Below are 17,384 nucleotides of genomic sequence, written 5' to 3' on the forward strand. Positions count from 1 at the left end.
TTCCCATAAGTGTGTGGAATCTAAGTGTTATCAAATAGGTAGTGGGCAAAGTAAGTTTGTAATAAAAATCTGGCTTTGTGTTCATACAATCAGTGAGTTACTGCTGGAGAAGGTACCTGGGTTCAATCTCGCAGAGCCTCATTCTTGGCCCATCTTCCCCCAGAGAGGCAGGCCGAGCTTCTGCCCAGGCTCTGCCATTCCTTATTCCTCCTAGGAAACTGTTCCACCTCTCCTCGGCTCCTCCTCTTCCAATCAAGGATCTGACACTGCCCATCGGCCACGTTTATTTTTCTGCCTTTTGGCACTGGGAGCTTGTCTGTTGTAGGATAAAAGTGGAATTCTCTGCTGTCTGCAGGGCTTTCCCCAGGGAACAGAGCATGAAACCCAAACTTATATAAAATCATATCCTGTTTGCAAACATCATATTCCCTTTGCTTCTCACTAATCTGGTCCTGTAAACCCCAGCACAGCTTGAGAGCCCATTCCTCATCTAAACAAATGCCATAAGCCCCTTTATACTTTTACAACCATGTCAAAAAATAATATTGCCTGCCAATAGTGATGTGATTGGAGTTGCCTCCTCAGAGCCATAAAAGAAGCACGGAGTCTGTTATCAATTTCTCTAAGTGTATCAGGGGAATTATGGGTCGATTCAGTTCCAAGTTATAAATGACAACTCAAAAGCCGCAGAAGCGTTTGAAGCTGGGAGCTGATGACGACATTATCATAAAAGCCTGCTCGTCCTTGCTTTTGTGGGTTTTTTTGTGGCCTATCAAGTGAAGAGGGGAAAATAAGGCTGAGAAATGACTTCAAGATTTCTTCACACAGCAGCAGGTCAGATGGCCAAGAAAATGATTACTATTTTTAGTAATATACCCCAAGGAGTGAGAACTAATATCGACCCACACAGTCTTTTGTTTCCAGCGTCCCTTAATTATCGAGTTCCCTGTACATTGACCAAGGCCTGGTATTGGGTAAAATGTTCTTTCATCTGCTGTATTTTCTGGTAGCACAATCATATCATTAGAAATCAATCATGCTGTAGTACTGAAAAAAAAAATGAGACGCAAAACAAAGGAATTTGGAAACCTTGAGATTATTCATAAAATGCAATTCCGGAGATTTTCAGAGGCAATTTTAGTAAGATGTAGAGATTTCTAATCTCACATTATCCCAGATTGTTTCCTTAAATGCCAATTAATCAATCAACAATCAGTAGCCATATATTAAGACCATGTAGAATGAAGTTATGTATTCTAAGTGACTAGAGTTTACTTTGGCAATTAGAAATCATTGAGTATTTAGGAATTGAAACCAGTGGGTCTATCTTACATAATTTGAACCAGAAGAATGTCTTAAGACAAAAGCAATTTCAGTAATTTCCAAGCTCTCCCGAGTACAATCTCAATGCCAAATTAGGCCTCCTCAAATTCATACTGAGTATCTTTTGTAGAGTTAATATGTCTTGGGTTATCCTGAAGATAAAAATGTGGACTGGTTCAAATCCAAAGGACGCCAAGTTTCTCTTACCACTTGTATCAAAACCAAAGATCTAAGGTCATAAAATGGCTTCTGAATGGCTAAGAATATGACTTGGTTCCTGAAAACAATACCAACACCAAAAGTCATATCAACACACAAAAATAATGAACCAAGCTAGTTTGCAAGAGCCATCAGCAAGTGCATGCCTGTAGGCATGCACTTGCATGCTCTCTCTCTCTCTCTTTCTCTCTCTCTCTCTCTCTCTCTCTCTCTCTCTCTCTCTCTCTCTTTCTCTCTCTCTCTCTTTCTCTCTCTCTCTCTCTCTCGCTCTCTCTCTCTCTCATCCTACATAAATGTTTCCAGGAGAAATATAGGCAAATATGACAAGCAAAGTGCCTTGCTCCAGACTTCTCCAGCTTATGGAACTAACCTAATCTCAGGCCCGCTCTTGCCCCTGCTCTTGAGTCTACACTAGATTCATTCACCACAAGGCTGCCACCATTCAGCTGAGGGCAAAGCCTGGGGATGCCCCCATGCTTACTGTGGGCAGTGCAGAACCAGAGCAGCAGTCACTATTTGTTAGTCTAGTAGAGTCATCATGGCTGAAAAATAAAAATTTACCTTCGTATCAGCTTAGAACAGGTGAGTAGAAGGGATAGCAATGAATAGGCACATCAGGTGAGATCTGGGAAATAAATCCCAGGGAGCTGCCCTCAGGTCTGCTGTAGGGCATGAATTAAATGGATTTCAAGAGCCAGGCGTGGTGGTGCGCACTTGGGATCCCAGCATTTGGGAGGCTGAGACAGAAGGATCCTGGTCTGCGGACAGCCTCAGATAGTTAGTGAGGCCCTCTGCAACTCAGTGAGACCCTGTTTCAAAGTAAAGAATAAAAAATAGGGCTGGGGTGTAGCTCAGAAGTAGAATGCCACTGGTTCCCATCCCCAGTACTGAAAAAAAAAAATTGGATTTGCAGTGGAGTGGTTTTGATGCCCACCCCTCTCAGCAGCTTGGCGCTCATCCCATTGCGGTTCCTGTGATGTAGGCATGAGCTTGGCTTCATTCTTTGCCTGGTTTGCAGGTAAGCAGTCTTAAGATAGCCATATAGGAGGTTAGAAAATGAGCACCAAGGCAATGAAACCCATTTTGAAAGTCAGTTTATCTTCTTTTTAGAATGATTTTTCAAGCTCCCAGCTCCATCGGAGTTGCTAAAATGAGCAAGGATTAATGTACGGTGATGATTGTGCTGTGTCCAAACACAAAAAGCAAAAGTCACTGGTAAGTAGCCACAAAGGGGCCCAGGGTACCGAGTCACTCTGTAGCATTTCTAGGCTGAACTGTGTTGAGGGATTGTAACCGCCCTTTAGAGACTTAACTCTTTTGAAATACCTTCTCGTGAATATATACATCATCTCCATATTTTCAGCTTTTTTCCCTTTACTGTGTAACTTTAGGAAAATAACTTCTCTGATCATACAGTTTCTCTTCTGCAAAATGGTGTTAATAATAATAGAAAAAATAATAATGGCTATCTATATATTACTGGCTTTACAAAATTTGGTTATATATTGTAAACTATAAGGTCTCAGTGGATATTGGCTGTAGATGCCATTCTTATTCAACAGAAGACAGAATCACACACAGAAGGAGAAACAGGACACCCTTCACTAGGTCTGGCATCATCAAAATGATATGAGTACAGGGCCGGGCGTGGTGGCGCACGCTTGTAATCTCCGCTTGGGAGGCGGAGACAGGAGAATCGTGCGGGTTCGAAGCCAGCCGCGCTGGCTTAAGAGACCCTGTTTCGAAATAAAAATATTAAAAAAAATAGGTCTGGGAGTGTAGCCTGGAGGTAGCAGGGCTTCCAGGAACCGCAGTACCACAAAAAAAAAAAAAATGATATGAGTAGAAAATATATGGGATTCTCATATACAAAATTTAGTTACAGCAAATAATTGTTTAAAACTTAACACATAAGTGGCTAAGTTTGTTCTCTTGCTTTTTATCCAAGAAACCTAATTGGTTTAAATATCTTAGTCCTTGGAAACCCGATTTGGAATTGTGTAGCCCTAACATAACATTTAGTTCAAAAGAATGAGGATTTGTTACTGGTAAGGGTTAACTTTAAATAGATTGCAGGTTATAGGGTTTGTTCTAATCATCCAAAAAAAGGTCGACATTTTTCTTCACATGTTGCTGGATTCAAACAAATTTGTCCTTGAAATGTGGTATAAATATTCCGGGTCAAAAGGCTTTGTTAATTATCGAAGACAAAAATGGCCTCAAGGGGTTCACGAACAAAATGTCCCATAATGCAAAGCCCTTTGTGAAGTTTATGCCATTTTCACCAGGAATATAATGTATGTGCATAATTAGTGTGATTCTATTGAAAATTGAATTCTGCAGTAAAAGTGTGTTCAAACCTCTCATAATAACTTTTCTCCCACTAAGTTGAAGTCCAGCAAAGCTGGCTTTGTGGGTCTGTGTTTGTAGCACAGAAATTTACAGTTCAAAGGGCCTTGCCCTTTGTTTAGTTCTGTGTTGCAACCATATTGAAATTTTTAATACTTTTTAAACAAGGTACTTTGTACTTAACAATTAGTTCTGTAAATTTTATAGTCAGTTATGAAGTCTCGTATAACCTTTACCAAAAATAGTCTTAAATAGAACTGAATAGATAAATCAAAGGTGATTTTTTATAAGTTTGTGTTATTTGAAAGCAGTAAACAAATTCATACTTACCCCAAGTCCACCACAAGGTAATGAGGAAAAATACTTTTGAGAGTCATTACCTATAGAGTAAAAAGACACAAAAATAGATTGTGAATAAATTATTAATATTAGTTTTCCATCTTTATTAGCATATATTTTTATGTCACCTGGTATATATTATTCAACTTAAAAATCAATGAAATTTTGGACCTATTATTCAGTAGAGTTATTTTCAGAATACACTGTTCTGTCTATATGTATACATGTGTAAGAATTCAAAGCAGATGAATACATGTGTCATCACTAGTAGAATCAATTACCTCACATAAACACATTCTTATTTTATTTGTGTTAAATGATTTTTAAAAATTGATTTACATATCCATATTTAATCTTATAATTTTAAAATATATAATTTATGGTAACAGCTATTCATTGAACAGTTTAAATGTGATAGTTTGATCTATAAGATTTATAAACCCATACACTGTCAATTTTAAAATATTGTAAATACTAAAATATCTTCTCAAATATACAGATTTACTCATCACTTTAAAAATGTATAAGTATACTTAGCTATAAGTAGCCAAATCTACTTAAGATATAGCTAAAGTCAAGTATAGCATAAGCCTTTTCAATACCCAGTTTTAACAAAAATCACTTAAAAATAATAATCCCATTTGGGGATCTACATAAAATCAATATTGATATAAAATACCTTATTTTAAAATTTAAAGCAAAACCTAGTGATTATCTCTTGGAATTAATATTTCTTGGACATTTTAGCAATTATTTTGCTTACTTGTACTTTAGTTTTATCCATTATCAAATTCATGACTAGAAAAAGCAATAGCAAATGCTCCTAAATCTCTGATATTAAATCCTGCCTGAGTAGTAACTAAAGGGAAAGACAGTGCACATTTCTTTCTCTTAGTGAACTTGTTCTGAAGTGACTTCGATGGGTCATTCAGCAGATTAACAGGTTGAATCAGGTGCAGACCTATACCATTCATGTGTCCTATGCATGGTCATAAATACATAAGTATTTAAAATTGAAAAGATAATTGTGGTAGACTCCAAATGCCATGCCATTAAAACTATAAATAGTACTGTCACAGAAGAAAGTATATTTTGAAAAAAATAAATGAGTTAACTTTTCAAATTCAATTACTAGTAAATAGTAAATGATAAAGAAAAACGCACGCACAAATGAAGACTACTAGTTAAACAGCAAGATATTCATAGAAAAAGTGAGGGTATAGTTCAGTGCTTGAGCACTTGCCTAGTATATGTGAGACCCTTGGTTCAATCCCCAGCATTGCAAAATAAAGATTGAACAAAACAAAAAATAAATAAATAAACACATCATGGCATAATGTTAAAACTGAAACACTGGCACCAATAAAAGACACTTAAAATAATTTCTGGATAGCATGCAGATGGGTAAAGTTTTCTTATGTCTTTGCTCTTAATTCTATATCATTAAATATTCTACAAGTTAATCCATATGTTAAACAAATATTTACATATGTTTTAATATCTGAACTCTTCACCCATGGTCAGTTAAAAGGGATAAAAGTTAATATTACAGCCGGGAATGGTGGCACACACTTGTAATCCCTATGCTTGGGAGGCGGAGACAGCAGGATCACGCAGATTCAGAGCCAGCCTTGCTGGCTTAAGAGACCCTGTTTCCAAATAAAAAGTATAAAATAAGTCTGGGAGTGTAGCCTAGAGGTAGAAAGGTTTCCAAGAACCCCAGTACCCCACACAAAAAAAGATAGTACGTACAATAAAATAATTTTAAGGTAACTTTAAAAATTATAAAACTCAAAGTGTTGCCGGGCGTGGTGGCACACGCTTGTAATCCCCGCGCTTGGGAGGCAGAGACAGGAGGATCGTGCAGGTTCGAAGCCAGCCGCGCGCGCTGGCTTAGGAGACCCTGTTTGCAAATAAAAATGTAAAAATAGGTCTGGGAGTGTAGCCCAGAGGTAGAAGGGCTTCCAGGAACCACAGTACCACCAAAAAAAAAAAAAAAAAAAAACTCAAAAGTGTTTTCATGATATACCTCTTCGGAATTTTATGTGTAGTGTTTACATAATACAAAATATAAAAGTAATGAATTACTTAAATTTAGTAGCATGTAAAAATTTTAATTCACTGCAATGATTGGACTTATTGTTAATAAAATTATGTTGTATATCAATGGACTGAAATATGGCTAACCATAAGGTAGTGGAAACCGGTAACAAGAATGACAGGAATATTAATGCCAAGGAAAACCTAGGTTCAGAAATGATTGGGGGGAATGTTTTCAGTGGTGCCTAATAGGACATAGAGTGTTTAAAGGTACACAGGATATGTAAATAGTGCCCATTTTAAATCTAATTATTTTATAATATATAGATGTCTTTCAAGATACAAAAGCTAACAGGTCTGGTCAAACTGAACTTTTACTTAAATCCTTCCTCCTATCTCTATCACATAACTATCAAGAGTAGTTGTATAGCCGGCTGTGGTGGCACACACTTGTAATCCCAGTGTTCGGGAGGCTGAGCCTGGAGGATCGCGGTTCACAGCCTCAGCTACTCAGTGAGGCCCTCTGAAACTTATTGAGACCCTGTTTCAAAATAAGGAATACAAGCCAGGCGTGGTGACGCACACTTGTAATCCCCGCGCTTGGGAGGCTGAGACAGGAGGATCGCGCAGGTTCGAAGCCAGCCTCAGCTACTTAGTGAGGTTCTCAGCCACATAGTGAGACCCTGTCTCTAAATAAAATATAAAAATAGGTCTGGGAGTATAGCCCAGAGGTTCCACTCCCAGTACCACCACAAAATAAATAAATAAAAATAAGGAATACAAATTAGGGAAGGGGGGGTAGCTCAGAGGTCAAATGCCCCTGGTTTCTATCCCTAGAGCCCCCCCACACACAAAAAGAGTAGTTGTATAAATATAACTCAGAAATGATACCTCCCATTGTGTTGATAGGATTTGAAAAGGTAGTCCTTGCATGAAAGTGAAAGGAAAAGCAAAGAGAAATTTTTTAAATTATTCTTTAAAATTTAAAAAAAATTAAAACTTAAAAAAATTTAATTATGAATTCCTATCCAATCATTCATGACCACTTCAACCTGGCCCTTTAGAAGTAGAATAATAAATTTAATAATAAATAGAATCCAAATTTTGCAAAGAGCAAAAAAATAGCCCTTTAAGAGAATGAGATTATCCACCAAAGAGTCAAGATTGAAGAATATCAGCTAAATTTCCGAATTCACCAGAAAACACTGACATAGTCGAAACAGGTTGTGAGAGTTAAATTCAGTGCTTGATCATGAGGCCGCACAGAGCGCATGTCCTTTCATCCGGGTTATCTGGTGGCCTGCATTGCAAGTGTTGCCCCTATTGCCACTAGGAAGTTACACTTGTATGCAGAATGCTAACTCTAAAATCAATTGTGTGAACGTTATTTCCCAACAACTGTTCAAAACTAATAAACACATGGCTAATTTATTTGGTTTAAAAAAATAAGAACTAAGCCATCAATATAAAAAACTTTGGTTCATGTTTCAAATTGAAACTCATTGGTTTTTATTTGTTTTCTTGTTACTGTGTATGCTACTGTGTATGCGGTACTCAGGATTAGCAAAGAGATGGTCTACCTCAGCTACAACTCAGCCATTTTTATTTTTTTGTTTTTGAAACAGGGTCTCACTAGGTTTCTAAGACCCTAATAGCAGTGCTGAGGCTGTCCACGAACCCATGAGCCTCCTGTCTCAGCCACTCGAGTACTGAGATTATAGGTAGGAACTGCCACACCTGACTGGAAATCATTTTTAGATCATCAAAATTAAAAGTAATACATATCTTAAATATTCTGAGACAATCAAGTTTGTTCAGCTTTTTTTCTTAAAAAATGATACTACCATACATCATAAATAAAAGTTTGATGTTGCCAATGTTTAAACTTTATTTATTCAACAGATATGTTTTTCTCTCAAAATCTAAGATAACAACTGTTTAGAAACATCTCATAAACACTTATATGTGTGCTGGTTTTTACATTTTGACTAAACTAATCCGGTCTATTCAACAAAGTCCAAGAGTACCTACTTTTATAAGTGAGTTAGTTTATACTTTGGGATCATTGTAAAAAACAAAAACTGGGGAAAGCTTTCCACTTCTTTCCTCTTAACTTAATTAAAAATAATCACATTATTTTAAAAATCATTACTTTTATTAAAAATAATCACTTTCCTATATTTAAATGCTTGAGCATTTTGACCTCATAAAACCAAGAAAATTAAAATGTCTGGTTTACTTCATCTTTGTGGTTAGTTGCGAGGGGTTATTAATTTATGTTAAAATAAAAAGACTTATTATACAGCATCCACAATCAAGCAATGTGCTTTATGTAAATTATCCTGCGTAGAGACCGGTTCCTTCCAAACAAACAAGAAGAAAAGGTTTAGAGCATAATGTATAGATTTCTTTGCATTTATGTGAATATATAACTTTGATTCTACTAATAAATGTATTAAAGTTGAGCAATATTCTCTCTAAAAACTGAGTAATTTTGTGCATGCTCCTTTTTGCATACTTCTCCTCAAGTTACCACTTCCCATCTCAATTCCATATATATGCAGGAACAAACAGTAACCCATATGTCTTGTACAAACACTTATCGGGATGCTTGCCATTCATTTTAAAACCCCTAAGTGTAAATGTAATAATTAGTAATCGTTGATTTCCTCTTATTATTGCTTTCCAAGATGCTTACCATATACTTGCTCTCCAATTATTAGGGCCAGTTAACACAAACCATTTTGAAATAATAGTGAGTTAGGTAAAAGAGTTCAATAATGTGGACTTGCCTCAATAGGTTTGCTTGAAAGAAAGGGATAAGAAAAAGTCCCCAAATGCTCTTTTAGTTAAAACACTTAAAACAGAAGCCTTTTGTTATCTTTTGCCATGCAATGTGTTGTTATCTGATTATAAAATGTCATTAATAAAATATAATTGTTTCAACTATGTTTCACTAATTTCTCCCAAAATCTGTTGTTTCTACCGTTCATATAAAGCTTATATACAGCTCTGAAACTCAAGTTTTAAAATCTAATAACATTTTGAAAAAAATGTGCACTGACAAAAATTAGTTTTTGATACTACCATTTCCTGTATTGTTTAATACTCTTAGGTAAGGCATGCATTAAATATATTACATTAACACTTTAAATACAATCTTGCTATATAATGTAGTTTCCTAGGCACTGTAGTAAATTGGCACTTAAAATAAGTTGTACTGTTATCTTTATGTGTTAGTTAAGGTTATAGAAATTAACTGAAAGACACAAAACAAATAGAAAAATTAAAGATAAATTTGCATAAAGAATGTGGAAAGGTCTTTTTGTCTTTCCGATTAAAAACATAAGCAAACAAATTTGGCGACATTATGCAAGCATACACTGGACAACTGCTATTTAAATAAAGGTTAATTGTATAGCAAACATCATGGACCATGCATTGTCTTTTTAAATGCAGGATTTTCTTAGTCTGCCTTTGGTTCTATTGTATACAACTCATTCTCAGAGCAGTGCTGTTGGAAAAACTGAGCTTTTTGTCTCACTACTTGCCAAGTATTTGGAACTGACACCAGCATTGACTAATGACGGTGCTGGAATGTGCTGCTCTCAGTAGAATGGAGCTTGAACAGACCTAGGAGTATCCTGGGGTCCAGCTTCTGTCCGTCCAGGGGGCTGGTGCCATACAAAAGTGAGTGATGTTCAGAATGAACAAGCTGTATTTCCTCCAAGCTGGCTTTTCGACCTTGGATTCTCTGAAAGAAAACAGCAGAAACTTACAGTACTCCACTGAAAACATTCAGGAGAAAATGAGACCCCCCAAGTCACATTTAAGATGATTAATAATGGGCTGAGTTTCATCATACAGGAATGTGACACTGATTTGCTTGGTAAAGTACCATAATAATACTTGAAAAATGAGCAGATGCAAGGTTCAGATGCAGTGGATTGCCTGTGCCTATGGGCAACTGACATAAAGCATATTCTTTGGCATAAAAATATCTACAACAAGGAAAGAAAGAAATGGTTGGCTCTTTATTTTTTAATTTTTTACTTGAATACTTTTATTTTTTAATTTTTTAAATTAAGATGTGGTCATTCATCTTAATGAAGTACAAGATAGTGGAAGCATACATGCACACATTGGTTGGCTATTTTATAAAAGTATCACTTAAAAATGAACAAAGGTGACCAGGCATGGTGGCAGTGGTGCACGCTTGTAATCCCAGCATTCCAGAGGCAGAGACTGGAGGATCGTGGTTCATGGGCAGCCTCAGCTACTTAGTGAGGCCCTTCGCAACTCAGTGAGACTCTGTTTCTAAAATAAAAAGACTAAAAATTAGGGCTGGGGGCATAGACTTGGAGGTAGAATGCCCCTGGGTTCCATCCCCAGTACCAAAAAAAAAAAAAAAAAAAACCATAGACAATTGATAAGTAAATTTATGACAACCTTCTTTTACACTTACCTGAAGAAGTTCTTGGAATCAATTACTTATTTTTGCTTAAAGGGCATAATTAAAAACTATTACATTTTAATATATCTGATTACCACAAATATGCTAATTGCTTTCTGTGTGTACACCTTACTATAGTACTACTGATTACTCGAAGTGTGTCCCATGGGGTCCATACAGTTTGTGCTCTGTTTATTAATGGCTTGTAATGCTGCTGAGCAGTACAGAAATTTAGAGTAAATATTTAGAAATGTATATGGTAATGTGGCAGCATTTTTATGTCTTTTGAATTCAATAAAATCTTGTATGACTTCAGTTTTTATTTCACTCTTAGAGTATTTAATTTTTAATGTATTTTATAAAAATATTAGTCTGTGACAGATTAGAAAGTAAACAGAAACAAAAACTGCTGTTTAAACAAAGATAATTTGAGGCTAGGCTGAGACTTTCACTTCATCTAACGAGGAATGGCTCTTTAATACAGACACAACTGTGCATTAAGTTAAACTCAATTAGAAAAGTGTTCTTCCTGGCTACGTTTCTTGGTTAGTGAGCCTGTGAGCCTGACAGACATCAAGCTGGTGTATGAAATTAATTAACCTTCAGTTCAGGAGATCGCTGTGCTTCCTAAAACTACATCAACAGCATTGATATTTTACCTGAAATATACACCACCACCAGGCAGTGCTAAAGTAATATTTAAGTACAGAACTCTAGAAAGAAATTCAGTGAGAATCTGTTCTTGACCACGGAACCACCACTTGACTGGGAAACATCGGGCATCAGGGTGACAGCCACACCTCTCCTGGGACCAGGGCAATTCCATATTCAGTCTCCCTAGTGTAAGGTGGTAGAGTCTACCTTGCTGATGCATAGCTTTCTGAGGTTCAGGCTGGAAACACTTCTATATACACTGATATGTCTTCAGGGTTTATTGGATGGTAGGCAGAGTTGTGCTTGTCATTGAAAACAAATGACCAGGTCACGAGCGAGGAATGATGGGGATCTCCAGGAGTAACATGAAGAGAGTGATGCAAAGCAGAATCTCCTTAAGATTGCCTTTACATGCTAAACAAACAAATACATGCGAAATTTTCCTGGCCATAGCATGGAAGTTCTCTGCTTTTGACACAATCACGTTGCACTGTGTAATTTGATTTATTTTTCTAGAAAAATAGAAGCATGCTTTAGATAAATTATTCCCAGGTAGTTATGATGAGAATTTTAAGTGAGGCATGGTGGCACACGCCAGTCGCAGTGCTTGGGAGGCTGAGACAGGAGGATTGCAGGTTCAAGCCAGCTTCTGTAACCAGCAAGACCCTGTTTGAAAACAAAAAAAGGGCTGAAGGTTTAACTTAGAGGTAGAATGTCCCTGGGTTAAATTCCCTGTACCTCCCTACACACACACACACACACACACACACACACACACACACACACAACACACACACACACACGAGAATTCTAATGCTGAAGACTAAAGTCAATTTAACGATGGCCTCATCTGCTGGCAAACATGAATTATAGAAATGTTAAGGAAGAATACAACAACCAAAGAAGTAAATTTACAAGTAAAGAGAGAAAATGAGCAAGAGCAAGTTGCAAGTCAGTATTAAAGAAACACATTTGAATTGAGAGATTTCAGTGGGTGGAAAATCTCCCAAGATAAATAGTGGTAACTCTATGGTTTCAGTCATCTGAAATTGGAATGAGCAGAGGGCTGGAAAACAGACTGTGACAACCAGTCCTACTGGCGTACAAACGAACACCATGAAATAATAGAGCTTCCAAGCTTTCATTTCTATGGATCTACGAAATCCATAGCCACTAATATCATAAATGTTGAGACAGTGAAACATCAAAATTCTAAACAATGTCAATTCGAAAGCTAAGAATCTGAGCCATGTTTTGACTACTGTACTATGAAAAAACTTCATCATTTCCCCCCCCTCCTTTTCTATTAAGAAACGTGACATATTTAAACCATCAAATAAAAGTGAGGCAGATCTCTCATATTGATATCTCCAGCTCAAAGTTGTTAGGATTTTTTATTTTGCCTCTGGCAAAACATTAAATATCACTAGTAATAAATATGTCTTTCTGTTTTCATGCACTAGTCATATAAATTTACATACCAAACACGCCATGCTCATTCAACTCCTTTTCTTGTTCTCCCGCCATGCCCTGAGCATTCCGGCTGAATGCTTAGTCACACATTTAAATTGTAATCTGCTAACAAGATTCACTGCAGTTTACAGTAGCTCAAGTGCTGGGAAATCATAAGAGGACACCTGCTGAACCTCAGTCATCCCCTTGTGTAATCAGCCAGCTGGTATTAAGAACAGAGCATCTGGACCAGCTATCTAGCATTGTTTACTTACTCTAAGAGCATCTGCTCCTGGTTCATATGATAGTCCTTGCCTCACTATTAAAATGTCCAACAGCTTATCAGTTATCACTTTTATTTCTCTTTCCCCCCTTCTTCCTCTAGTTTCTTTTGACTCTTAGAACATATTTTACGTAGGCTTTTACTATTATAATAAGTAGTTCTGAAAACACAAAGACACTTAGCATAAGTACTCATTCTTGACTGGTCATCTTCTGCTTGGGATCAACCCACACACATATAGAACACTACTCCACATAAAGGCAATAGTGAAAACTGACTCAAAGCATCTCTAACCTGCAGGAAGGATGGGGAGACAGCACACTTTGCGATTTCTAACTCATGGAGACACTACTCTAGGAACTTGGTGGATGACTTAGCTAAGAATCCTAGAATAACATCCGCTTGCTTTATTTCTTAACACTCAGGTCTTCAAGAATAGTTACATCTTCCTCACTTTTATCCAGTGCCTTGAATTTGTCCCATTCAACTTTCCTCTCACCCCCCCAACAGTTCCATTTTTAATTTAGTATTTCATTTGTTTATTATTAAATATAGATATTCTCTCATCTCATTCTTTCTCCAGTGTTCTATTTCCTGTGTACCCTTTTTTCTTCATTTCTTTCTCAAGATGCTCTCCAGAGTCAAAGGGCAATAGCATAATGAGTCATAAAGTAGGGTAAAGTGCTCTGATAATCTTAATTTAAGGAGATAACAGTTTCCGTTCTCAGAGATGTTTGGTCCTCAATATGTCTATGTAGAGTCATCTGTGATACTATGCCTAAAAGGATTTTTGAGATTTCTGAGCATATTGATACACTAGATGAACAAGGGATGGCATTTACAGGGTAGTTCTCACCTGAGATATAAATACAGGTCTTGATTAATTTAATAGACCCATGGATGAAAGTATATAGCTCTTCTTTCTTTATAAGAGCTGTAAGTAGGAGTGCGTTCATGATTGCATGATCATTCTTTGTGACTTGCACTCAGTCAGGGTCTTCCCTTCAAGTAAAAGAGGAGTCAACACTCAGTAAGTGCATACTCTGATCTTGAGAATACGATTATATTTGGTATAAAACCCTCAACAGTCTTTATTTCAGTTGCACGTTTGAATAAAGTCACTAAAAATTGCCCTATCATTGAGTCTCATAATGCACTGTGGTTCTTTCCTAAAGAAATAGTCTTTCTGAAATAAAGTCTGGTTATACAACCTGATTATAGAAAGAATGTTCTGAACATGATCTACAAAGTCATACTGTGACAGGGTAAAATGTAGCCTGCCCACACCCACCCACACACAGCGCGCACACACGGTATACATTCATATTTTTTTCTGCCAAGGAGCAGGGAAAAAAGGAAACAGTTCTATTCCTTCCCCTCCTGTGTTCAAAGCCTGGATGGAGGCCAGTGTCCTAATCAGTTCTCATTGGCCCTGGAGGAATCAGAACCTTTTGTAAAATATAATAAAGGGCATAAAATCATGATAAAATGCATGAAAAAGCAGTGCCTTTGGTTAGGGAACTAGAAATAATTTAGCAGAACAGATGGATTGCATTGGTTTGGTATTATTGAGGACATGAAAGGGCTCATTTTGTGGCAGTTCCAAACTAAGAGAAAATGTCCAACTTAAATTTGACAAAGTCAAAGTACCTGCCTCCACTGGGGGAGACTCCATCTTCTTTAATCATTTTCAAAGTAGTGACATATTAGGCAAGAATTTCTACTGAAATATCTCATTTTCTGAAAATATTTCATCCATTGTTCTAAATATAGGGATGTGCTTTTAATTTTTTTTTATCCCAAACTGCACAGGCCTGCAAACATTCAGAGTTTTTATTTTTTTTAGAAGAACCACAAATGACTTATTAGTGTCAAAGTTACCTTCTGTTAAAAATACCATACTTAATATTTAGTAAGTCAATTCATGGTCTATTGATTACTCTTGATACACAAATTTCTTTTAAAATAAACACAAAAGGTAGTCTCATTGCTCATGTGCCTGCAAACCTACTGGACTTCTCAAATGCTACAGTCAATTGCTTCTTTGCAAATTACATAAAAAATAGTTGCTAACTGCTTGGCTCACACAGATGTATAATCTTTCTTTACAGCCTCCATCATATAATAAGCAATCATACAAATTTTTCTCATAAAGTGGAATAAAAGAAGGAAGGAGGCAATTACGCAGGCAGGCAGCTTAACAGACTTCTGGTCCTTTCTGTTGATCACATGGAAAGAAAGTGGACGGCAAGCTCCAAGCCTGGAATTCTATTCCTAATCTTCAGGGGTCCTTATTGTGCCCATAGCCAGCTATGAGACATCTCAGGCATATATATATATATATATATATATATATATATATATATATATATATATATATATTTCTTCTTTCAAAGAAAGCTGGTTTCTTATGAGCTTAATCACAACTAAAAAATACTGGGATTTTTCAGTGTTTATATTCCTATCTGTGGCAACTCTAAAATAATAAACATGTCCCCACACTTTTTAAATTCTTTTGACATGTCACTTCTGGTTTTGTGTTCATGTTTGTTTGTGACGTTGAGGGATAAACTCACCGTCTTGCACACGTTAGGAAAGTATTCTCTGCTGATCTACATCACCAGCCTGCACTTGTGAGTTAGCGCTCCCTTGCTGTCCTGCTACCCTTCCACCTCCAAGCATTGGATCCATTTGCCTATTTGTTTTCACCTTGTTAAGCTTATGGTAAGATATTGTATTTATGTTGCAGTGGTTCTTAAAACTGGGTACATATTGGAATCTGCCGGGGAAGTCGAAGAGGTATGGTTGCCTGTATCCTACCTCCAGGCCTTCTGACTCAATTTGGGTACATCTGGGCCATTGCACCAAATACTTAGAATTACTCAGTGGCTTCTACAGGAAACCTAGGCCAAGAAACGCATGTTAGGAGGAGCAGCCTATTCTTCCTACTCACAAGTGAATTCAAGATACTGACACTGTTCAGATCAACATTTGGGGACTATGGCATAATTAAAATTCACTAAGGAGTCAAAAAGTTCTTTCTTGTTTTCAAAATAGCAATCATCTTTCACTTGTCTTAACATTGCTTGTTCAGTCATTACTGTGTTTTTAAGAATATTTCAGGGCACATAGCAATTTTAAAGCACTTCAGATAACCAGCAAATCCAATTCAATAATAAAGGTCTAGATGTTGATAAGCATATGCACTAATTATGTTTTTGTGATTTTTTCAATCAATTTCAAATCATTATGCTCATCAGAAAGAAAAATTGTCCTGATTTTGCTCAATTTTTACAATTTTTAGTGCAATTAAATTTTTTCTTTTTTAAATTATTTTTATTAGTGTATTGTAGTCATATATCTTAATGGGGTACAAGATGGTCGAGGCATACACACACTTATCACCCAATTAGCCCTTTCCCAATTCCCACCCTGTTCCTTTCCTTCTCCCTCCTTCTCGTGTTTGGCTTAGTGATTTACTTTGATATGTTTGTGAATGTACAAGATGTACATTAGACAATTTTCTACCTTGTAATTATGTTTTAATTACAAAAATATATTAATGATTTAGTTAAATCAAAGCACCACTTTTTAAAATAGTAATCATGTATGGAACAAATTTTAATAAATATTTAGTATTATTTATTAATCAATTTTCAAATGACTTAAATATTACTTTTAATAAAGTTAGTACTGATATTTTTAAAATATTGCATCATTTTTCAAATGGCTTCTAAAGGTCACCTCTTTTTGTTTTTGTTGTTGTTGGTGGTGGTTTTCTACATTAATTCTTTTATTTTAACAGATTAAAAAAAATTCCAAATCAACTAAATCGTTATTAGCTGTAAAGTTATTTTATTTTATTTTTTTGGTGGTACTGGGGTTCCTGGAAGCCCTTCTACCTCCGGACTACACTCCCAGACCTATTTTTTACATTTTCATTTTGGAAACAGGGTCTCCTAAACCAGCGCGTGCAGCTGGTTTCAAACCTGCGTGATCCTCCTGTCTCTGCCTCCCAAGCGCGGGGATTACAAGCATGTGCCACCACGCCCGGCTAAAGTTAGTTTTGATGTACTGATTGATCTGGGCCCACCCTACTGAGACATACAACTATTTCTCAGGAGGATGGCACCACAGGCTCTGGTTGACTGATCACATCTATATCATCTGCCCTGCTTTTCCTCACTACCACATTCTTTAGAGACCATTCACAGGACTCCCTGCTTGACTTTCTTACTGCTTAGTGGTTAGATTCTAAGACACAGATACATT

General features: G+C 36.6%; 1 protein-coding gene across 5 annotated transcripts in view; it reads right to left on the bottom strand.

Moving 5' to 3' along the window:
- The window catches only part of HDAC9 (histone deacetylase 9), a gene marked incomplete at its 3' end in the record, with an annotated part of 511,771 nt that overhangs the window by 224,149 nt on the left and 270,238 nt on the right, over positions 1-17,384 (bottom strand). For all 5 annotated transcript variants that reach the window (XM_080701494.1, XM_080701502.1, XM_080701500.1 and 2 more), the window contains 2 exons: positions 9,904-10,024; positions 4,222-4,271 (listed from right to left, as the gene is read on the bottom strand). In XM_080701494.1, coding sequence (XP_080557620.1) covers positions 4,222-4,271; positions 9,904-10,024 — 171 coding nt within the window. The remainder of the gene's footprint in view (positions 1-4,221; positions 4,272-9,903; positions 10,025-17,384) is intronic.

This window comes from Muscardinus avellanarius, assembly GCF_963383645.1.
Source record: "Muscardinus avellanarius genome assembly, chromosome: 9".
In the NCBI taxonomy this organism is placed as follows: domain Eukaryota; kingdom Metazoa; phylum Chordata; class Mammalia; order Rodentia; family Gliridae; genus Muscardinus; species Muscardinus avellanarius.